General features: G+C 46.5%; 1 protein-coding gene across 3 annotated transcripts in view; it reads left to right on the top strand.

Moving 5' to 3' along the window:
- The window catches only part of LOC144946516 (anthrax toxin receptor 1-like), a 90,090-nt gene extending 68,390 nt beyond the window's left edge, over nucleotides 1-21,700 (top strand). For all 3 annotated transcript variants that reach the window (XM_078875479.1, XM_078875478.1, XM_078875477.1), the window contains 4 exons: nucleotides 4,445-4,540; nucleotides 5,131-5,295; nucleotides 7,352-7,432; nucleotides 21,280-21,700. In XM_078875479.1, coding sequence (XP_078731605.1) covers nucleotides 4,445-4,540; nucleotides 5,131-5,295; nucleotides 7,352-7,432; nucleotides 21,280-21,666 — 729 coding nt within the window. In that variant the 3' untranslated portion in view covers nucleotides 21,667-21,700. The remainder of the gene's footprint in view (nucleotides 1-4,444; nucleotides 4,541-5,130; nucleotides 5,296-7,351; nucleotides 7,433-21,279) is intronic.
- The last annotated feature ends 2,294 nt before the right edge of the window (nucleotides 21,701-23,994 follow it).

Genomic DNA, 23,994 nt, shown 5'->3' with positions numbered 1-23,994 from the left:
CTAAAAAAGAGCTACATAGCTCAGTGGGCCCTACCTGGTTAAAATAAAAAAAAATTGTTGAGTTTTTAATCTTGATTCGAAGCTTTCGTGACTGCAGGAATCCATACTCTTTGGTTCTTTCGGTAAAGTCACGTAGGTAGAAAATAAAATAGATCACGACGTTTCGTGCGCAACACGAACGTCTGTCATCAGGTGGGAAAGCAACCACCTGATGACAAATGCTTGTGTTGCACCTGAAATGTCGTGATTTATTTGATTTCATACCTCCGTGACTTTACCGAAAGAACCAAACAGTATGTTGAGTTTTTGTTTGATCTGCCCAGATGGCACAGCGAGATGGGGGGGGGGGGTACGTTGCTTACAATCAGAAGGTTACGAATCCAATCCCTGTCCGGGGTCGGCTCGGCCCATCGTACCTGCAGGGTTGTTTAAAACGAGCATTGCTTTATTGGGACGTCGTGACGACACGTGTTTGATGTAAAGACTCGCCCCCTACCACAGGAATGTGGAATATCAACTGCTGGGTCAGGGCTGTGAACAGAGCACCCACCCCCACGTTCAATTGAGAAAAAAACAGCTGGGGTTTTTTGTTGTTAAGTGAATTGATGCATCCGAGGAAACGACTGCCTGGGAGATGGAGTGATGAAATCGGATTGTTGCATCGCGTTGGTGAGCTGTGATGTGGTTGTTAGCGCCCAAAACCGGCCACCCGAGTTCGATTCCCGCTCACGACCGACAACGGTGGCAGATATCTGAACCGGTCCCGGGCCTCTCCTAGGTCAACTCAGCCTCAAATGAGTATTTGGTGTGTAAACATCAAAATTGGGTGAGGCAAAGGTCCGTGGTGTGGGGCACCCACCACCATGTGTGCAGTGCCGGCCTTTATAGGTGCTCGCTAACAGCAGTTGCTCCAAGGGTCTGTTAAAGGCTATATGGGGGATCTTTGTCTTTGTTACATCGTAGTATCGTCAGAAGTGATGGCAGCTTCGGAAGGCTTTCATCCAGCAGTGGATTGACCATGGTCTTGATGATTAATGAATCATGAAATCAGTTATAACTCTGTTTATTTCAAACTTAGCATTTTCTCCTTTGTAACAAATGCACATTCTCTTTAAGCAGCTAAAACATGCTAAGTTTAGAACTTTAGATTCCTTCTAGATAATGAAGGGCACTATTGGTGTCATTAATTATTATATATAATTCATGCACCGGATTGTGAGTCTTCCCACGGGCTGGAAATTAAATCAATAATGTTATTGGCTTCTGTTAAAATATTTGTGCATTTTATTTTAAGTTAACCAGCAATTTGTATGCAGAGTATTTGTCTATTTTCAGATGTTTTATTGAAAATGAAAACATAAAAAGGGAAATTTGTTTTCCATGAAATGCCAAGACACTCCTGCAGAAGAGAACAATCGTGACACGAGGAGCATTCGCTGGATAAATAATAATAATGATAAAGATTAAAATAGATCGGATTCCTCCTGCCGTGGGACGCGCTACCGTGGTGTGATGATTAGCACGCTGGACTTGCAATCCTGAGGTCACCGCAGCAGTCGAAGGGATTTCCAGATTATGAGGACAGCAGAAGGGGAATGAGCCGACCTCCCACTGTGCAATGGTTGTCCTTCGACAGAAGGCCTTGGTAGCTGGAGTTGGAGGGTGTGTAGAGGGGAGTAGAGTGAGATGAGGGGGGAGAGGTAGGAGAGTACATGGAGGGGAGTAGAGTGAGATGAGGGGGGAGAGGTAGGGGGGAGTGTGTGGAAGGGCGTAGAGTGAGATGAGAGAGGAGACGTACTACTGTGCACTACATTTCACTATCTCGCATGCAGATGTTCGTTCAACTTAACATTACATTCTGGTATTACGCTATACTCCTCACTGCAAATGCCTCGATAAATGTTTAATATAGTACACAACAATCACATGAACTCACAGCTAAGCACATTCGAATTCGATGCACTGCACGTTTGGCCGCATTTATCCAAAGTTGTAACTATTGCATTTGGTATTACATTCATGCACACGCGTGTGTGTGTGTGTGTGGCTCAGATTCACAGCACGCATGTGTGATTAAATGCACATTGGCTCTTCAGACAAACCTTTTAAATTAAAATCCTTGTTTCCTAATCCGTGATAAGTAGTTCAGCCATTTTAACTGAAGTATCCGTTTTTGAGCTGTACATAGTGCTTCTCGGCGCTTCACCCGTCACCCCCACTCATGTCCTCTTCTACCCGTCCCCCCCCCAATGTGTGCAGATTCTACTGACTCAATTGTGTGTAGGGGTCGACAATTTTTGTAAACCTGTTGGATCAACTTTGAACTCCCACATCTGGGGGGAGGGGGTGGAGTCCACTTTCTAGAACTTTTTGATTCGGGCCTTCTGAAAGGCTCTTATAATTTAGTTGATGGACAAATAGACAAACGGAATGCCAGGATTTTATAATAGAAGTCCAGCTGGGATGTGCAGTTGGTGTATTTCGCAGCCCATATTTGGAAGTGTAACTAAATCAATTAAATAACTCGCCACCTTCATGAGTGACACTGCCTTCTAACAAAATACAGGAAATTTGGCCTACTCTTCCACACTGGCCTGGTGTCTTGGAAGAGGTGGCACTAACCCAAACTTTATCCAACCACACACGAGCCACGAGCCTGCCGATCGTCTTATCTGCGGCTGAACCATGTATACTTGCTGCTGAGTGGACCGAGGCGATGGGGGGGGGGGGCGATTAATTGAATAAACTCTGTCCATCGTTTCAAATGGCACGCCACGGGATGGGGTCGAACAGGCAACCTCTGCATTTCCGGTTGCAGTGCGCGAACCGTTACGCCCAGGGCATCATCTCTCTTTATTTGTTAAGTGCAATTTTTTGCGTAAAAATTAAACATTTTCAGCCGGGGCGCTGAGAGAAAAGTAGCAGCAGCAGCAAGCCAGAAGCCTTGGCACATATTTTCCAGCTGACCATCTGCCGCGACCACAAGGCATGTCATTGCAACTTCTCGACAGCATACAGTACGGAATATTTAATTGCGCTGCCAATAAAAATAAGGTACCTTAATTTTTTTTTGCACTAAGGCTCGAATTTGTCCCGGAGTTTTTCGCGCACAGCTGCAGGCGGTGGCGGAAAGGGGAGACCGCAGCCAGAAAAAAAAAGATCGTAAGCACTACGGTTGAGAGTTTGAAATGTTACGTTTTCATAACTTAAGGCAGTGCACCTAGAGCATATATTAATATGAGCGTTATACGTTTTAGCTTAATTTGACGTGTGGTTTTGTCTGCTTGGAGTGGTCGTGTATGTATGCGTGTTAAACTTTTGCGCTGTACATAGCCAACTGTGCTAATCATAGGTGCGGCAGAAGGACAGCAAACTGAACACAAAAATCAAGAAGAAACATGCGTTTAAGAGTACTTGGCTGCTACAATTGTCCACGTGATGGGCCACTTCGTAGAGCTATCATTTGTGATAGCCAGGTCACTTCTGAAAAGGAGCTATATAGCTCAGTGGGCCTTACCTGGAAAAAATACATATTGTTCATAGTCTAATGCGGATTAGTTCTTTGGTCAAATGACCTCATGGCCCACACAGTGGAGTGACATAAGGGCCGTACATGTATAATATGGGGTGAAAGTTGAATCGAGGTTGGTGTACTTTGCTATGATCCCAGAGACTAAGGTTAACTTCCTTTTTAAGTGGTTATTTGCGTAATAAAAACAACTACCGTACAATGGCAAACAGCATCGCATAAACTATAAGCACAATTACAATTATTGACAAACTGTTAATACTAACGGGGACAAGTGCAGTCATCGTTACATTCCTGACCTTGATGCTCAGTACAAGTCGCGATTGATATCGTTTCCTGAATTGGGCCTTCTTTAGGTCACCTCAGCCTGAACTGATTTTCCGGTGCTAATTTGAACATTTAATCGGAGAGGTGAATGTGGCTGGGCAGCCATTCTGCTGGCCATCACTGCTGCATTGTGTGATGTGACATCGGTGCTCTCGAATAGCACCTGTGAGTCGAGTGGTGGTGCACTGGTTAGCGCGCTATGCTTTAAACCCCGACAACCTGGGTTGGATTACCATCAGCAGCAAATGTCAATGGCGAGTGATATCTCAAGTGATCCTACCCCCCCCTCTCCCCGCCCACACCTTCACCAACCCACGCTCCACGGTGAAGTATGTTCAAACAAGCCTCACGGTTGACATGGCATGGAGAGGACTTGATCCAGCAGTAGATTAACAATGGGCGTCGCGTAACAATTTGTAAGGCTAAACAGAGCACCTCAGTCCTTACAGCGTACAGTTTTGCCACTTAACATTTGAGCGCCGTGCACACCTCGTTGGCGTCCTTAAGAAATATTACGTTGACTCGTTAGAAATTGTTCAGTCTTCCGTCATTCACATGTTGGCGATGTCCGTACGTGTGCGTGCTCAGGACTCGTCAGATGATGAGATGCCCAAGAAGAAATGGCCAACGGTGGACGCGTCTTATTACGGAGGCCGTGGAGTTGGAGGCATTAAGAGAATGGAGGTGACAGAAGCCCTGAGGCAGTGTTGTTCATCGCAAGGCCCAGACGATACACAAATGTGATAACACCCCTTGCAGGTTTTTTGACGGCCCTCACACTGACAATGTCTTATCGGTGAAAGTGCCCCCTCCCCTTGGAAAATGAGTGAAGAACGCTGCCCTGAGGCCTGGCCCTGAGGCCTGGCGCTGACTCTTGGCCTACTTCACAGCTGTTTGACGACACCCTCGATCGTATTGCTCTTTTTTTCAAAGGAATTTCCACTTCAGGTGGAGCTCTTGAGTCTGCATCTCTGAGATATATTGGGTTCAAATCCAGCTGCCCGCGATTAAACTAAGTTCTCGAGTAGAGCCTGATCACAATACGATTTCACAAAAAATTTCACTGCTAGGCGTGGCCTGCTGTGCACGTGAGGCTTTGGGGTCCTATCTCTGATCATCATTGCCTTCACTTATAATAAAAAAGCATCTGTCTCTGTAGAAATTAGAGCAACACGTAGCAGCGGAGTGCAAAATTACACGTGCTCACACCGGCTACAGCAGCACCTAAGCGAACCAATCACACGGGGCGCGCTCTCTCGTCTGTGCGTGCGTAGGTGCGCTGGGGGGATAAGGGCTCCACCGAGGAGGGCGCCAAGCTGGAGAAACCCAAGAACGCCGTCATCAAGCTCCCCGAGGAGGAGTTCGAGCCGCTCCGAACGGGCCCCAGCAAACCCAAGCACCAACGGCAGCCGCCACGCAAGTGGTACACGCCCATCAAGGTGGGGGACGCTCGCGCGACGCTTCGCCTACCCGCTCGCAAGCACGCGTGCTCGCTCTGCCACCGGACGTACGCCTCGCCCTACGCCGCCCGGGTCGTGGCGGTTGTTTTGACCATACTTCACCACGCTTCGTCAGTGTGGGGGTTGTGATGGGGGGGGGGGTGGCCACCCCCACCCCCCCTTCCCCCATCTGAATAGTGTGCCCTCTACTGTGAATAGTCTACACTTTGCTGAAAGGGTTCAGGGGCCGGGGGTGATTACCCCCCCTCCCCCCGAACCCTTTCAAGATATTGCTCGCTCACTGATGTTAGCTATGGCCCTGGGAATCAACCTCCGGTCATTTGGTGAGGGACTTTACGATCGATGCGGGTCGGGGACGGGGAGTCGAGGAGACGGTGCCTGGCTGAGTTGTCACCCTCGACACTGATGTCAGCCGTGGACAGAAACGGAACGCAGGTTACCGGGGTCGTAGCGCAGTGCCGCTATTCACGGCTCCACCCCACTGATGACTTATGGCGTTGCTTCTTTGTCAAGCGTTATTTTAAAATCTAGATTGAAAACGTATTTCTTTAGAATTGCTTTTTGTGTTGAATTTGTTGTCCTTCCCCCACACCTCCGATTAGCACGGTTGGCTACGTTCGGTGTGAAAGAAGTTCAACATGTATACATAACACATGTCCTTTAACGTAAAACACGCATCAAGACCGATGGTGAAGAAGAGACCCACTGATTTTCACACATCGTGGGTGAAGAGACCCACCGAGTCGACCTGCAGACACCAAAGACAAAGATCGCCATCGCAGCTTTTAACAGACTTTTGCCGCAAGGGATATTCGTGAGCATCTAATGAAGGCTGACATCGTGCACGAGGGGGAAATGTGGACAACGGAACGCTCGGCAGCCTTTGTCTCCGTAGGGCTGACGTCGTTTACTCAGCGCATCAGTTACTCATTACAGGTTGAGCCTACTTGCAAGCACGGGCGGTACGCAGACATGTACATTGTTGTCATTATAATGCAACTTTATTATCACGTGGGGCAGACCAATGCCAGAGTAGTCTGCTTTTTAAAATCTGTGAGCCTGAGTTTGATACAACACATTCCTGCGGAGGGAGCTGGTAGGAACGTTGGGTTGCTCGGTCAATGGCCAGGGTCAACGGCGGCGTGGTGTATTCCGCAAATATGCCCGACTGTGAGGGCGGGCACAGGCCGGCGTGAGTAGGTTAAACGTTGAGTTTTATAAGGGCACCAGGGGGTGACCAGCCCCACCCCTTCCACCCCCCACCCAGCCCCACCCTCCCCACCCTCCCCACCCAGCCCCTCCCCACCCAGCCCCTCCCCACCCTCCCCTCCCCTCCCAGCCCCTCCCTCTCCACCCAGCTCCTCCCTGCACGACGGACACAATAATCCCCTGTGGGCTGGTGTAACCAGGAGGTTCCTACCAGTATTATGTATTTATGTTTAGAGATTTGCTTTCCTTTCCTATACTTTGCACTCTGATCGTTTTTTTGTATTGTTTGGTGGTTGTAACGTTTTTACCCACCCCTACTGAACATCTATGAAAAAGAGCTTCGATAGCTCATCGGATTTCTCCAGCAGTAATAAAGATTCTGATTCTGATTCCCGACGACGGCTAACGGCCGTGGCGAATGATTATCCGAGCTAGTCCTGGGGCCCTCTCTCCACCACCCTGCGTTGGCCAGCACAGTGAAGTGCCGGTGAAATAATCAAACGGTACTCATGACTGGCACTTCACGGGGCGGACCTTCATCCAGAGTATTTATGTATACTGGAGGAATCCGATGAGCTATCAAGCTCTTTTTTCACAGATGTCCACTCGGGGCAGGTAAGAACGTTGAAACGTTACAACGTTAGAACAACGAGCGACACAAAAACAGTCGTGGATTGACTAAACCGTAACTACGTATTGTTTTTAACACAACACGATGCACGTATAGATGTGGCCAGATACACTGCCGCGGTTGGGTTTGGATGCTGGTTTAACGGAGTTGCTGCTGGCGGTGTGGTGTTCTTGCTGTCGTCCTCTTGTTTCCCAGGGGAAGCTCGATGCCATCTGGGTGCTTTTACGGCGCGGCTACGATCGGGTGTCTCTCATGAGACCGCAACAGGGAGACAAGGTACGCACACCGCCCTTTGTTTAACCCGCCCCCCCCCCCCCGGGGCGAGAATCTGTGAGCCTTGCGAACGCATTTGTAGCACAGGGGAGACCCGCATGTGAACGGCGAGTTGTCGAACGTTCCGACGGGGCCCGATTCGTGATTCGTATTTGGGGGTTCTTTTGCTGTGGTTGTCCCACCTGATGACGGACGCTTGTGTTGCGCCCGAAACGTCGTGATTTGTTTTATTTTATTTCTAACTACGTGACTTTACCAAAAGAACCAAAGAGTATGACTTGGTTTATGAGCAAAACCGTAGCGAATGTTTGCAAAGCGAGAAAAATGTATGACCTTTCGCTGGAGATTAGGACCAGCATCATTGGGTATTTAACAAAAGCTCGGCTCTGGTGGGAGCTGGGAATATTTGCCCACGTGACAAGTTGCTTTGATTGGCTTTGTCGTCGGGTGGTGGAGGGTTTTTCTAGAAAATAAATACATTTTCCCCACACCACGATCTAACCCAAAATAAAACAATTAAAATATCGGTTGTGAAAGCCTTCATATAAAATTAACCGGTCCGATTCATGGAGAGGTTGTGTTTTTCAACTATTTTTCAGGAATTCTGGTATTCGCTGGACATTTCTCAATTGCACCAAAAAAATATTCTTACACATTATTCAACGCGTGTATCGTGATCGATATGAATCAACGCAAAGATGCTTCATTCCAGCTCTGGCTTTAGCAAATCCCTCACTCGTCCCTTCTAATCTCACTCTGAAGGAAACTATTTCAAAATGCTTGACACTCAAAATATCGAAAAAAATATTTATTTTGCAGCAGAAATTATTATTTGTTGCGTTTGATCAATGAGGCACGAGTGAGCACTGTTATAGAGTTCTGCGCACAGCATTACAAACCTGGCGACCTCAGTTCGATCCCTCCCTCTGCCCCCTCCCACCACCGTTCACCATCCCACACCGACCAGCGTGGTGAAGTATGGTCAAAGAACCCTCACAACTGACGTGGCTTCAGGAGACCTTCACGCAGCAGTGGATTGAGAACAACAAAAGGGCTGTAAACATTTTTTTTTATTATGATATATCTTAGATGGCAAACAATATGTATAGTCCATAATAGAGGTTTTTCGGGTTAGATCACGTAAATTTATAAATGTGTCGTTAAAACCCACCGCCACCCGACACAGCCAACTAGTAAGGGTTGTCAAGTCAACAGAACATGCCATTTCGTCACTAGTACAGCACTAGTGTATAGTGTAGTGTATAGTGTAGTGTATAGTGTAGTGGTATAGTAGTGTATAGTGTAGTATACTAGTACAGCACACCGGTGTGTTGGAGAGGCAAGCCACAACATTTACAATCTGAGTACGACGTTACAATCTGAGTACGACGTGTTGTCGGGACGCATTTTAGCGGCAATGGCAGGTCAGGTGAGCATGTGAAAGGCTCGGTTGTTGGTGTGTACAGGGGTTTTCTAGGAAAGCCACGGCAGTTTGTTCTTTCCTGGTGTTTCTCATTTCCTGACATCCTGTGTGTTCAATGGAGCTGCAGCGAGAAGGGGGGGGGAACAACCCAGAGAGAGGAATTCTGGCCATGTGTCTGCAAATGGCTGTGTTGCATTTAAATGGTTGGCTGTTCTGCAATATGGCCATTTTTAAAGGCACTGAGAAGGGTCTTATGTTTTTATGATATTTCTTTAAAGCTGAACTTTTACGTCTCAAATTCTTTAACTCGTTATATTTTGTACATTGGGGTGGAAAGGTGGTAAAGTGGTTAGAATGCTTTAACACGTAGGCTTTCACGACCAATATCGTCCATAAAAAAAAAAAATGGGTTAAATCGCATAAATATCTAACCCAATAAAACCTATATAATGGATGGTTAGTACACTGTGCTAATACCCATTAGGCCTGAGTTTGATTCCCGGCCATAGCTGACATCATTGGCAAGTGATTTCTGAACCCCTACGCCTTCACCAATCTGCACTGACCAGTGTGGTGAAGTACGGTGAAACACCCCCATGACCAACACCGTGTGGGGGAAGTTGTCCTTCATTCAGAGTTATCTTAATTGTTATTGCTGTTAAGCTAAATTGAATTGATTTGCATGATTTTAGACATAATGCACACGTTATCAGTATTATGTAGAATTATTTACAACGGAAAGGGAATACCCTATACGAGCTTTTCGATTGTTTTATATTTGGTGTATAAATTCACATTATAATGTATTATCTATATAATTTATTAAATATATATTGTATGAGGTATAGTAACTAGATTTGTGCATTATTTTAATGTTAGTTTCTGTGTCGGTGATATACATTTTGCGATGGCGCCACGGTTATTTTATATTATTACGACAGCAACATCTTGAAACGAACCATACATTTCACATTCGCACAGCCTTTGGGTACAATAACAATCACGGTATCCGGCCGGAGCATGGGACACTCACTCGGAGCCCTGTGGGATTTTTTATTCCTTCAATTGTACAATTATTCGGATACACATTTGCGTGATCCGACGAAACATTTGCTCACCGTCGTATCTTTTGCTGCTCACGAAACGCTCGTGTGACCGCAAGCGACGCATTCACGACAACAACAACAATAATAATAAAAAAATGAAAATGCAAACTAGTTAGCGGGTTGCAGAGTGGTGCGCCGTGACAGGTTCATGCCTCGCGGTGTTGCCCGCGCCATTCTTTCGCCAGCCGCTCCATCTGCCGAACGCAAACACGGGTGGACGTGCGCATCACGTGTCCCCTCTCTCCCCGGCGCCCCTCTAATCGGATGGGACTGCTTGAAGGGGCGGCCCTTTCCGAAGGTGGCATCTTGACGGGGCAGACCTTTTTGCGGGCTCCGTCGGGCGAAAACATTTCGGCGCAAATTTACGTCGCCTGGACTCCCCCCACCCCTTCCCTCCCGACCCGACGCTCCGCTCCGCTCCCCGGCGAGACGTGGTGACGTTGGCCGGAGCTGAGAGCCCCGGCTGCTCGTCGCCTCGAGAGCAGCGGGGGCAGCTTCGTTTGCGTGTGGAGGGCGAGCGGGGGCAGCTCCATACTCTTTGGTTTTTTCGGTAAAGTCACGTAAGAAGGGGGCAGCTACGTTTGCGTGTGGGGGGCGGCCACCCCCATTGCAGTTTGACCCCCTCATTCATATGACGTTATACCACTCTACGGTCAGGGTAAATCTATCTGATTTAGCGAAGTTGTCTACGTATGGTGTGAAAGAAGTTCTACATGCATACATAGAAAGGTGTGTTAGCGAGCAGCTAAAGTCAACGTCCGTGTACTGCATGTTGTGTACATACGTACGCCTAGGAATGTACGTATGGTCAGTGTATACGTAAATAGTTATGTTACCCCAAGATTGATGTCGGTAATTAATGCAATTGTAAATCAAATATCAACAAACATAGCGTTGTTTTGTAATATACACTTAAATGAATTATCAGATAGATACATTCGTCTAATGCAATTGCATTACTTTCCTCCTGTACATCGTGTAAAATTATGGTTTTAGTCTTTATAAATACTTACAGATAAATAACAACCAGATGCTCTGTATTATCATACAAAAATAAATAGCCACAGCATTGGCAGTGGTTCACAAGCATAGCCACCAATGGCACATGATTTATTTCTATAATATATGGAGAACCTGCTAATATATCAAAAAACATATTTTGCAGTGCAGCACTGTGTATTGCAAAGGTAGGCTGCGTTCGAGGACAATAGATGCAATATATTTTTCTGATATAAATATAATTTAAAAAATTACTGTGCCTATGAGCGCGAAGCAATTTAAATACAGTAAAACCTTGGATTGCGAGTAACTTGGTCTGCGAGTGTTTTGCAAGACTAGCAAATTTTTTTTATATAAATACTAATTTGATAAACGAGCGAGGTCTGCCGAGCGTCACGTGATCACAACTGATATACGAGTGCTTTGATATACGAGTGCTTTGGATTACAAACACGTTTCCGGAACGAATTATGCTCGCAATCCAAGGTTTTTTATGTATTTGGAATTGTAAAACGCAAGTGGCCAACTACCCCAGTAGACGTGCCCAATGCTGGGCCAGTGCTGGCATGTGGTTGGGACTGCTGGACCAACGTTGGCTTAATGTTTGCTGGGAAGCTGCGATGAAAATGCGGTGCTTATTTTTAGTTAATTGAGGCAAATGTGTTTCTCTTGAATTCCGGACGACAATCTGGTGCGTGCCTTGTCAGTTTCGCACAGCGTTGTTAAGAGGAGTAAAGTAAACAAGACTGCCCCCTTTATACACCATGTAAGTTGCCAGCCTTGTGCAGTGAAGCTGCATGCGTGCGTGTGTGTGTGCATTCATACCAGCCAGCCGTAGTTTAGCGGCTAGCGTGTTGCGCTACGAATCCGGTGACCCGAGTTCGATTCCAGCTTAGGCCGATACCAGTGACGCTTATCAGAATCGGTCCTCTGCCTCACCTGCATCACCTGCGTCGACTCAGCCTCTAAAGAAGTATCTGGCACGGTGTGTAAACATCGCCACTTGGGAGACGAAGGCTGCTGGGTGTGGTACTGGCCACCCACCCCATCATTTGCCATTCCGGCCTTCATCGATGCCCCGTGAACAGCACTTGCCCCAACAGTCTATTAAGGCTATTCGGGAAAACTTTGTCTTTTATACCAGCCAGCCGACCAACCGTGCAGTGCGTTCCACACAGCGGCTCCTGTGAGTAAAGTTGGTTGAAACTGAGCTTCGTTGCTTATCGGGGTTCAGCATGCTCTCCGGGAATGACCCCCAGGAAGTCTGATTAAAGCAGCCAAATGACATTGTTTTTGTTATCTTTATTTATATTTGAATTGCGCGCTAAAGGCGGCGTGCCACGAGGTGCAGGCATTTCCATTTGGAATTATTTGCAGCGGCGCAGCAGATCACGTCGTGCGAGGAAAGTCACTTTTCTAACTGCTGCACTCTAATTTAACGCTACGCTTTGCACCGCTTACTTACCACAAAGATTATCGCATTTGCAAACTGAATGGTTTTAATTCTTGGAGCTGGAACGTTATACATTTCAGTACAAAAAACTGATTTGATACGATTGGTTTATTGTGTAGTCATCGGTGACCACACAGAGATGACCGCCTCGATGAATTTGAGAAACTGGTCTAATATCTGGGATGGAGCACCCAGTGCCCACCTCATTGATTCGACCCAGTCACTCACTCCCTGGAAGTCGGTCGCCTCCTTACCACTCCTCTATTGCTACTACCACAGACTGTTACCATGAACTTGCTTCCTCCACCCATGTTGAGGATTCAGTCTACCTCACTGACTGCCTCGTCTCATCCATACCACAGTTCAAGTCTGATTTCTTTCCTAGCAACTGCGACTTTGTAATTCCCTCCCATCATATTTGTACACTATTTTCTTTATTACCTCGCTCGATTCAATGAAGGCATTAATGCATTTCTATTAAACCTTTTAAGAGTGCTGTTGTTTATCACTGGCATTTTGGGTCCTTTTGAGCCTTTGGGCCTGTGGTCAGTGTACATGATTTCAAAATAATTGCAGGTGGCTGAAATCCAGATTGAAACCCATGCTTTGAGCAGTGTCCACTCTGTAAGCCACCCAGCCACTTTACTCCCCCCCCCATTATCATATATTGTTTGTCTGGTCGGGGCATGGATGTATGGAAGCCACATTGTTGCCGACTTAAATCTTAATAACAAGCAGGCCAGACGGAGCGTGCTGTGCGATGCAATTTTACAGCATGTGGACTCTCCACCCTTCCCCCCCCCCACGCACCTCCTCCCCCTTCTCTCCCCGCACCAGCCCTTCTTGCCACCCTGAGGTTATTTTCGGGCTTTCCCATTACCATGATTCCCGCATTTGGCTCGGATGAGCGCCGAGGCTGGGACGATGGTGGAGGCTGTCAGAGGGTTCGCACGTGAATTCCCCAACCGCTCGTGACATGCCGCCTGAGATGTGTCCAGCAGTGGGATTAATGCCTATCCCATGTGACAAGTGACGGCTCCTAAAACCATGAGCAATTAAGGCCAAACCCTCTCTGCTGCTGTTGATGCACGTTGTTTGCTGACCTCTCAAAGTAAATGGTCGGACCTGGGGTCAATTATCACAAATGATAACAACTGCAAATTTGTAATGGATTGTGGTCGCATTGTAAATGGAAATGTACATTACTGTTTGTAATTGTAGTTGTAATTGTCCCTGGGGACTGGTAATGACGCTACATTAACACAATGTATCTGTCCAGTCGCTTTGTGTGTCTGAAATTTGTGGCACACACCCGAGATATGGATGATTTTGGAGGTTGGTGTGGTGTTGCTGTGCAGATGTCGTTGTGTGTGAGACCCCCATCCTACAGGGGCTGTGAGATGGCCCGTGGAAGGGAAATATGTGAAGTAGGTTGCCGAGCTCGCTGTAGATAGTTGAATCTTAACTTCGTTGTGGATGTAGGTTTTTTTCCCCCCCGTTTCTTTCCACGTGGAAAAATACTCAAATTGTTCAAACGTTCCAATGCTGCAGGATCTTTGTGACAAGGAATGTTGACTCGGCGAGGCCTTGCTAAGTAAATACATCTCATGAAATATATTGCGGCAACGTGGTGGGCAGGAGATGGCAGTGCAGAAAAAAATACATTGTTGTACCGTACTGATATGCTCCCGCAACTATGCTTTCTGGCTTCAATCCACACTGACCGGAATGATGGCATATAATAAAGTAATCCCCCGCCACAGCCTTCATGACTTAGGGAGACCCTCATCCAGCAGTAGATTGACAACATGGGCTGTACATGTACATATGTAAAATATATTGGATTATTGTCATCTGGTGAACTGTTCCCTTTAGAGAAAGAAAGGGCGTCATTTGGTGTTAAACTATTGAGTCAACTTCAGAAGTGTAATGCTGTGTTCCCATTTTCTGAGCTCGTTTTCAGACACGAAGGACAAGTTCCAGTAAGAGTCTTCTCATCATCCAATGGCGACATCACAGTACTCCCATCACAGTGCAATCGAGACATCATTGGCGATATAATTGTCCCTTGACATCCAAACTTACTTCTCCAAAAAATTAAAATTAATAAAAGTAAAAAAAAAATCACGACGTTTCGGAGGCAACACAAGCCTCAGTCTTCAGGTGGAACCGTCACAGCACGCTCGATGTATCAAGTAAATGAGAAATTCCAAGAGATCCGACCCCGTATATATATACTGGTTGAGGGGGGAGGAGCCAGGGCAGGCTCCTGGATAGGAGTTTTTTATTATTATGGTAAGGTTGGTGCGGCTGAAGCTACGGCTAGTCTACATAACAAAGGACTGAGCCTTTGTTATGTAGCGTGCTGTTACGGTTCCACCTGAAGACAGAGGCTTGTGTTGCCTCCGAAACGTCGTGATTTTTATTTTATTTTTATTTAACTTTTATTTATTTTTATTTTTTACCTACGTGACTTTACCGAAAAAACCCAAGAATATGAATCCTTGCAGTCACAAAAGCTTCAAATCTAGAATTATTTCCCCAAATCCACGAGTGATTAGATCTCGTGCCGAAACTCCGCAAAGATCCGCACAGTCAGCGCCGTTTTTGCCGCTCGTCTCGAAGGGCGGTGGTGGCTCCGTGCAGGAGGATGTGTGTTGGTGGTTTAGTCAAACTGCGGGACACATGGCATGGGATAACCAAAAAATATTCTATCGTCGAACGTTTCCACGTGTCAGTGTGGCTAAATCTCAAACACATGTCCGTATGGGTTTACTGCAATGGAAGTCTAAAAAATTGCTAGGAGGGGTGGGGGGTGGTGATGGTGGGGGAGCCAGGAGGCTGGCAGACTATTTCAAGAAGTTCTGTGATCTTGCCCACCCCGTGGTAGTTAGGCCGAGGGGTTCAGACTCACCGGGGTATAAAACATGGTTGGAGCTCTGCACTCTTGAAATGTTTCATTTCTGTTTCCACCAATGTATTACGTGTTTGCTGTCGGCCTCGTATCACGAGATGAGGAATCCGTTTGGAAATCTCGCAGAAAGGCATATCCCCCCCCCCCCCCTGTGCGTCAGAGAGAGAGTGAGAGCGCTTCCAGAAGTGAAAACTCACAGGATTTGGCCCAGAAAAAATCCCACAAGTGGCTATTTAAAAAAAAAATACAAGATAAGGAAGCATAATGCCTCGTAGCCCTCTGCACTTGGATTGTCACGTGACCGTCAAACCGATATTTATGATTTCCCATAACTAGAATGTTAGTGAAATTACGTTTTTAAAACCCAATTTAATGTGCTCTGTCGTTTTCCAGTGACATTTAGAAAGGAATCGTCCAAACATCCCAATCGGGACCCTCCTAAAAAACGAGTCTTAATCTTATAAATGAGTGTTTATAGCGAGCAGTAATAATAAGTTGGAGCCCTATGTCAACTTACTGCTGCATTAAATCCTCTCTATGTTGTGTCCGTCATGATGGTTGTTTTGACGATACTTCACCATGCTGTTCAGTGCGGCTTGATTAAGATATCACTCGCCGCTGATGTTAGCTGTGGCCGAGAATCAAACTCAGTCATTGGGCTCGTCGCTCAGTGTGTGAACTACTGCACTACCGCCTCACCCCTAACAGATTAAAATAATATACAGTATTTGAAACCAGGCCTGTTGAGATCGGAAAGATACAATACTTCATGCGGTAGTGTCTGACTTAGCAATTTAATCCCAACAAGAGACCAGCCACTGGACTGAACATTTTCCAGTGCCGAGAATCTTAAGTGAGAATTAGAGCTGCATGGGAAGCCGTTGTGTGAGAATGAGGCGAACAGCTCTATCAGCCGTTATTATGTGGCTTTGTGGAATACAGATGCTTGTTATGCAGCGAGGTGACTGTAGCCACCCAGCCTCGGGCTTCAATCACTTCTTGGAAAGGGAAGAAATGACACAAACTCCCCCACCCTCCTTCTCCTACTCTTCCATTAAGGACCAGCAACCTCCCCTAGCCTAACCCACACAACCTGCCCAGATTCCACGCAAGTAAACCGAGTTGAACTTTTGAGGTTTTTGCCCAGAGCAGTGCAGAAGTGAATTGAGACTTGCGACATAACTCGGGTGTATGGGAAACCTTAAGTCTGACTTGTGGTCACATTAAGCTTGCATTGTTTCGGGATTTTAGACAGGTATGTCTGGTGGGCTAATGTTTCGCTTTTATAAATATAATGACGGGGACACACCTTGTTTTCCAGAAAACCATGCGCGAGATGTGATTTAATTTTGAAATGTCCATAAAACCTTAATGCGTGTCTCTTATTACTCCATGTTTTTTGGTGTAAAATGTTATTATTATTCTTTAGTTATGGCTTTTAGTGAGAAATATCCAACATATGTTCGTATCGTAGGGTTTTTACACCCATTATAACGTGCTTTACGAGGCCTTAACTAAGGCTGTCTGCCACCTAGTGGATATATTGTGCCAAAATAAAGTCAACATTTAAACAATTTTGGCTTCATAACATTCGTTGGTACTATACCGTTGAGTGTAAAATACAATTTGACATCTTAATGGATATTCTAAAATGCTTTTGTGCATATTGCCACTTTAACATGCTCAGCCAGGGTAAGGCAATTAAACTGAGACTAATTGTATTGCATTCGTAATTTAACGTGCGTTTAAATTGCAATCAGTTCACAAACACTCTACACAACATGGCATGCACGGTGTTAATAATGTCCTATATAAATGTGGAATTTCGACCAATATCTCTGCACAACCACTGCACTTGCTCACTTGATAGTGAAAATAAAAAAAAAATCAACATTTGTCAATCGCACTGCCTTAAAAGAACACACATGCGTTTATAAAATCTATGTAATTTTCCTTCTTCATTGGACACGCACTATTGACGAATGTGTAGAGTTTTTTTGTTTGAGCACCATTGCCAACGTAGCAGCATCACCAAATGGTAGAACGCACTTGTATATTTTGTGTTTTAGTTTTTTATTGTTCCTCAATTTTTTTCCCAATTTTGCTATTGGTGTCCTGTCACGAAACGGTACCGATGAGGTTGTCTCACAGAGCAGTGCATTCCTTTTCGGTTGGAGAATGGCCCACTGAAGTGGATATCGCAGACCTACCTCTGAGATCAATTCAATTGACTCTGTTCTACACAGCAGCAGAGTGAAAGCATTTGTTGCAAATCCGTGTCAAGCAGCCACACTGCACCAAATGATGATCTCGCCTGCACGTGACAGATTTGGAGCAAAACAAGGCTGAGCAAACTTCAGGATGTCATTACATGTACTGTAACCTGAGAGTCCCCTTGGAGGAGTGACCAGGAATGTACTCGCCCGTCTTGGCAAATGATGCCCTTTGGGATACTCGCAGGAACCCTGCAAGCTAATTGATTTAGCATCCATGTGCTGCATTTATATCTGGCCGTTCAAACCTAGTGGATTAGTTACTTTATTCGAGAGACTGTGTGTGCAGGTCCATGACAGTCCTTGTTCCCACTCCACTGTTCAATGTGTTCAGGAGCCAAATGGCATTTCTATTTAAAGCTTTCGTGACTGCATGGATTCATATTCTTGGTTCTTTCGGTAAAGTCTACGTGACTTTACCGAAAGAACCAAGACCAAATGCCAGTCGAGGTTTGCTAGCTAGTAGATGACTTCAGGAGAGATAGTTTTGCTATTTCTCGATGGAAGGAGTGCAGGCTACAGTGGTTGACCAGATGGTCCATAGTTTGGGTTGCATGACCACAACTACACTGTCGCTTGTCTTTAATGATCTATTTCTGAAGGAGATGTGTGCATCGGCCTGTTGTTGATGTTCTGATGCGGTTGATGGTTGTGCCAGTGTCTTCGAGGAGAAGGAGGAGGAATGTCAAAGCCAGCGGGTGCGAATGAGGTGTCTATTCTGGACGTCCACGTAACCCCACTCAACAGCTCTGTGGTCACACGTTTATTGTCAACCCCTCCACCGCTGTCCACCGAACAGCATTAACGGCTTCACCACAGTCGGTCGCTCGGCAGGCCGCGTGTGGTGGGGCAAAGTGTGGGTACTCCCACCTCTTCCAAGATGTCCAAGCAGCATGGGAGAGTCGGCATATTGGCCCTCGAGGGCAGCGTTTCCCAAACTTTCTTGGACCCGCGGATCACTCGGCCGATGCAAACATTTCCGCAGACCAACCAAACCCCCACCACTCCTGGTAACAGAACGCATTTGCTTATCTCTAAATGGCAGTAATGTAAAATTATTCATATTACCGGAACATATAAATGCTGCTCTTAAGATTTTTTTCTCAGGGGGTGGCATTTAGATCTTAGAGTTAGGGTGATTTAATCCGGGTAGTTTACCTAACTTAATAAAAAAAAAACAATATAAGTCAAATATGAATGAATGTCCAAAACACAAGGTATAATCATACGTTGTCATTATTGTCCGGAGCAACCTGCGTTTGCATCGCAGCCACCGCGAAACCACGTGGAGGAGCCGTTGCGGACCGCTGGACGGTGGTAACCTGGCCCACACTCTCGGAGGACCACCGCTCTAGAGGGAGTTCTTTAGAGCAGTGGCATGAAAAAAATATTCCTGGGATCCACCTTTACCAATTGGCAGCATCTCGCTCATTTCTAAACCAAGTAATTGGAAATCTGGCTTTGACCCTTAAAAAATACCGTATGGATATTTAATACGCTTCACTGGGTTTACAGTTTTTAGTCTTTTTTCTCTTCCAAGTATTTGCCATCATGGAGGGATGGAGGGAGGCCACACATGCGGACCAATGGCGCTACTATGCGCAACCTAGCGGGGTAATTGAAACCAATTCCCACACTCAAACTTCGAAAGTTTTTTGTTGTCGCCAAAGCCTTCTATGGCCATTGCAGCCCTCAGGCTGAATCTCATGTTTACTTTTCATGCCCCAGGGCCCGCTGATTACGTTAAATTGTGGTACGAGTACATGTGTGCGTGATACAGTAACGGAAGTGATTTTACTCCATAATGGAGCCAACCTAAATTCTTAAGAATTTTCCGAGATCTTATATTTGCCACATTTCCCTAGATATGATAACCATTATGAAGTTACATGAACAAAACATGCATTTGAAAATCTTATCTTAGTGGGTGTTTCTGAAGCATTGACTCGACAGTATTATTTGAGTCAACTGTTAGCTTTCTAGCCATGCTGCATGGTCCTCCCACATGCTTATCCGTCAAAAATTTAATTGGTAAAAACACCGCAATGCAGGACCCTTTTTCATAGAGGTTTCATACTCTATGGCTTTCCTGGGTAAACAAATAGCACCATCATCATTATAACTTCACACTATATTTATAATAACATTTGCCGTATTACTCGATGTAAATTGCCACAAGCCTCCCTTGAATGACGTCACTTCTGTGTGGCCACCCCCACCCTGAATCCCCCCTCCCCTTGCCCCACCCCCTGTAGAAACAGACGCTGCTCCTCCGTGCATTTGACGTCTGCTAGCTCCTTGCTTCTCTCTCCCTCTCTTCCCCTCCCCTCTCATCTCATCCCCAACATTTGTACGGTCATTCCTGCTCCCTCTCCTCACCTGTCCAGCGCCCCTCCCCTCCCCTCCTGCTCATCTTGAGCCCTTGCCCTCTTTGTCCGTCTTGGGGACTTCCGTCCTGGCATCCCTTTCCCATTCCTTTCTCTTTTTACATTCATTGTATCCTCGACGGTACTCGGCTTCCCCGTGGTGTGGCACAGGTAAAACAGTTTTTATAGTGTTTAAACGGAATGGAGCTATGCTAATCAATCTGCACTCGCATACCAAGTTGCTGACTTTGATTCCCGGCCACGGCTTGTATCAGTGGCAAGCAATATTTGAACCGGCCGTGGGCCCTCCTTTACCAACTCACACTGTGACCAGCTTTGTAAAGTACTGTCAAGCAACCTCCGTGACCGACGAAGCTGCGGGATGCTTTCATCCAGAAGTCGGTTGACTTAATTTGACTGTAAAAATTATAATTTTTAGTGTCTACATTCAATAGCATTTCAAGACATCGCATGTAAAATGGCACCACACCTTAACTTCAGAGGAATTTCGTCTTAGGTATGGCTATGGGTCAGCATCGTGAGCCTTGAATCCAAAGCCTTAGAACCTGGCTTTTCCACTGCATGGCAGTCGAAGGTTTATTTTAATTTAAAAAAAGGGAATTTTATGTTGATCTGAGCCAGCACAGCTTCTGCCAGGGAGCCTGGTCCCTTTCTTGTGCCAAGTGCTCTTAACAGTGATTTAATAACGTTGGATGGAAATGTTCAACCTTTTATATTTACATTGCAGTCATTTCCAAGAATAATTGTGAGGAATGTTGCATAGTTGTATGAAATTAGGCTTCATAGTTTCCCAGTGAAATACATTTTATTTTGAATGTAGATATTAATTTGTTTTAATAAACGTTTATCCACACACATACACATACGATTATTTGAATTATTGAGTTGTAAGTAAATTGTGAAATTAATTCAAACTGAAAGTCACCGCTGTGCTTTCTCGTACTATTAAAATACCTCTCTTCGTTATTGCCAATTAATGATTAATATTGTGCAATGAAACAAGAATCGTGATTATTGGTGGAGTGCAGATCACGGTTGCTGGCCACTGGCCCAAAAGCCTTGAATGCCAAACGGCCAGCAACAAAGGTGTAATACATAAGAGTTATTACATTTTTTGAATCGAGCAAGGTTAAAGAACTCTGGGGAAAACGAGACAATGGGAGGGAAACCCATGAACTCGATGACTCTGAAACACCCAGCGGAAGAGGCACGAAAACTGGCACAACGGAAGACCTATCATCATCATCATCGAATAACTCTGCTCGATTTACATTTTGCCGTGCCGTGCAACGCAGGGCCGATGCATCAACTTCACGCGCGTGAAATCCGAGACCTCCGCTCCACCGCCCGCACGGGCCCCCCAGCGGAACGGCAGCGCTCGCAGCAGCAGCGGAACCGGCAGCACCTGCGGCAGCGTGCGCTCATCGCGGCCGCCGTCCGTGCCCTCGCAGCCTCTGCCACCCCCGCCGGTGCCCGCGGCCGCCCCCGCGAGCCCGGGGCCTCCCCCGCCGCGGCAGCCGCTGCCGCCCGTGCCGACGCGCGCCGCCCCCGGTCCAGCGGCGGCGCCGTCGGCGCTCGCCGGCTCCCCGACGCGGCTTCCTCCGGCGCCGCCGCCGTCGTCCCGGGCCCCGCCGCCTTCGCGGCCGCCCCCCAAGCCGACACTGCCGCAGCAGCGCGCGTGAGCGTTGGCGGGCGGCCGCTCGTGGTGTGGTGAGCGAGGGGCCTGGATGATGCCGTCTCGACGGTGTTGTACGGTGGCCTCCTGGCGACTCGCGAGGGGTGAACGTCTCCTCCAGTTGGCAGCGATCTCCATCGGCTGGAAGGGTAGCAACGAAAGTAAAGTGCACTGGTAGAGAGACAAATGCCAATGATTTACTGTGCATTTTAAGGTGGAATGTGGAGTGTTTTTTTGGCCGCACTGAATCCGTGGGAAATATTCACAATTCCTAACAAGCTCCGTCGGAGAGCGGGCAATGTGCATCGGTTTGGCAGACTGATTCGCTGGTTTAAAATTTTAAGTGGTGAATAGATTTTTCACTTTCGTGAATTTTTTTTTTTACCTTTCCCCCATGGTCCAATACACCTTACATATTGTTGTTAGTTGCCAAGGTTTTGTCTGATGCTCACCGTGCCCTTCTCTGCACTGCGTTTTGCATTATAAACAATGGCCCTAATAACAACTGTAATTCAGCACAGACTGACACATCAATAGCACAGGCCCATCAAGGACACTGAAGATAAGCACTATAATAAAATTTGTCAATACACAGTCCATCCCAAAAAAAATCATATCTCTTGAAAAGTGTAGGTAAATCTTCTCCTGTTTTGGTGGATCTGTACTTTGGTGTGTTGACTCAACCGGAACACCGTCTCTGCGTCAGGCTCTGAACGGGCTGCAGAGTAAGTAGAGCATACAGTCATCAAGAGAGTTCTGCAAAGAGCTGTTTTGTCATTGCCAAATCTAGTTACAATTCAAATATAGCAAACGTTTGGGAAAAAAATTATCGAATGGTGCAAGCCCTGTACAGGGCTATGCGCAACGTTAAATGCTTTTGAACAAACTTTTTCGTACCGGGAAAATTTATTCAAACTCGGCCGCCATTGGGCAGATTTGATATCGGAGAGCTCGTGACGTAATAACACAAAGCTTGGTTTTACACTTTATCATTTCCCAGTGACGGGTGGTAAAAATAGAGTAGTGGTTGTCGCCAGAGGTGTGGACTCGAGTCATGTGACTTGGACTCGAGTCAGACTCGAGTCATGAATTTGATGACTTGCGACTCGACTTGGACTTGCAGAACAATGACTTTGTCCCACCTATGAGATGTGGACTCGAGTCATGTGACTTGGACTCGAGTCAGACTCGAGTCATGAATTTGATGACTTGCGACTCGACTTGGACTTGCATAACAATGACTTTGTCCCACCTCTGGTTGTCGCCCCCATCCCCCCTAATTATTGCTCATTCAAATCTGATCCTCGTTTCAAAGCAACTGCCTGGCCAAAAGGAGCATTGGGCAGCGACGAGGTGATGTGTAAAGCGACCTCTTGTGATGACGCACTTCCCGCAATATCATTGGGCGCCACGGTGTCGAGATGTTAACTACCTCGCCAGGTATACAGCAGGTCCTTGGTTCGGTCCTCACCCTGACGCCTGTATATTTGGAGTTTGCATGTTCTCCCCGTGGTCGTGTAGATTTTTCCCTTAATATTTAGAAACATGCCTTTAGAGTATTTGGCTGCTATAAATTTCCACGTGATAAGCCACTCTGTCGAGCTATCCTTTGTGGCCAGGTCGATTCTGAAAAAGAGTATAGCTCAGTGGGCCTTACCTGGTCAAATAAAAAATAGTTTAGTTTAATTTCACCCGCATCAGAAGTGGCCGGGGATAGGGCCGTTAAGGTAGATATGTAATTTCTCAGTAATTGCCGACCTACCCCGTCCAAAATACCATGCCAAGCGTTATGCGTTTGTCACTTTGCTCTTGCCGTAATTGATAGCCGATAAGAGCTACTCGGAACAACGGACAGGGTGAACCGTACTTGGCGTCGGGGATTCGCAGGCTGAAAGTACGGCAAAGATGCAAGGCTTATCGTGATCATTATCTTCGGGCCACCGTGTAAAAATCGCCGCGTGTGTCCGTTGGGCCTTTAGTGGGCGTCAGAGTGCATTAAAGGGGGGCGGTTGATGGTGCTCGTGGTCATGGGATAGGTGGTGGTGGTGGTGCTTTTGAATGTGGTTGGCAAACAAAGGAGGGGTACATGGCTAGTCTCTGCAGGTCATTGAGACGAACGCTGTACAGGCATTTTTTTTTATTGTTTCGCCATAATTTTTATGTGGGGAGAAAATGGACATTGACTATAGCCTGCTGCAAACACGTTACTTTGTGTATGCCTCTGCAAAGCCGCATCATACCGCTGGTGACATGTCGCCACAATGGCGAGATGTGATCTCCCTCGCCTAGTATACAGGAGGTTGTGGGTTCATCCTGACCCTGATGCCGGTATATT

The sequence above is a fragment of the Lampetra fluviatilis genome, chromosome 41 (genome assembly GCF_964198595.1).
Source record: "Lampetra fluviatilis chromosome 41, kcLamFluv1.1, whole genome shotgun sequence".
NCBI lineage: Eukaryota > Metazoa > Chordata > Hyperoartia > Petromyzontiformes > Petromyzontidae > Lampetra > Lampetra fluviatilis.
This window is presented reverse-complemented; position numbering and strand designations above follow the sequence as displayed.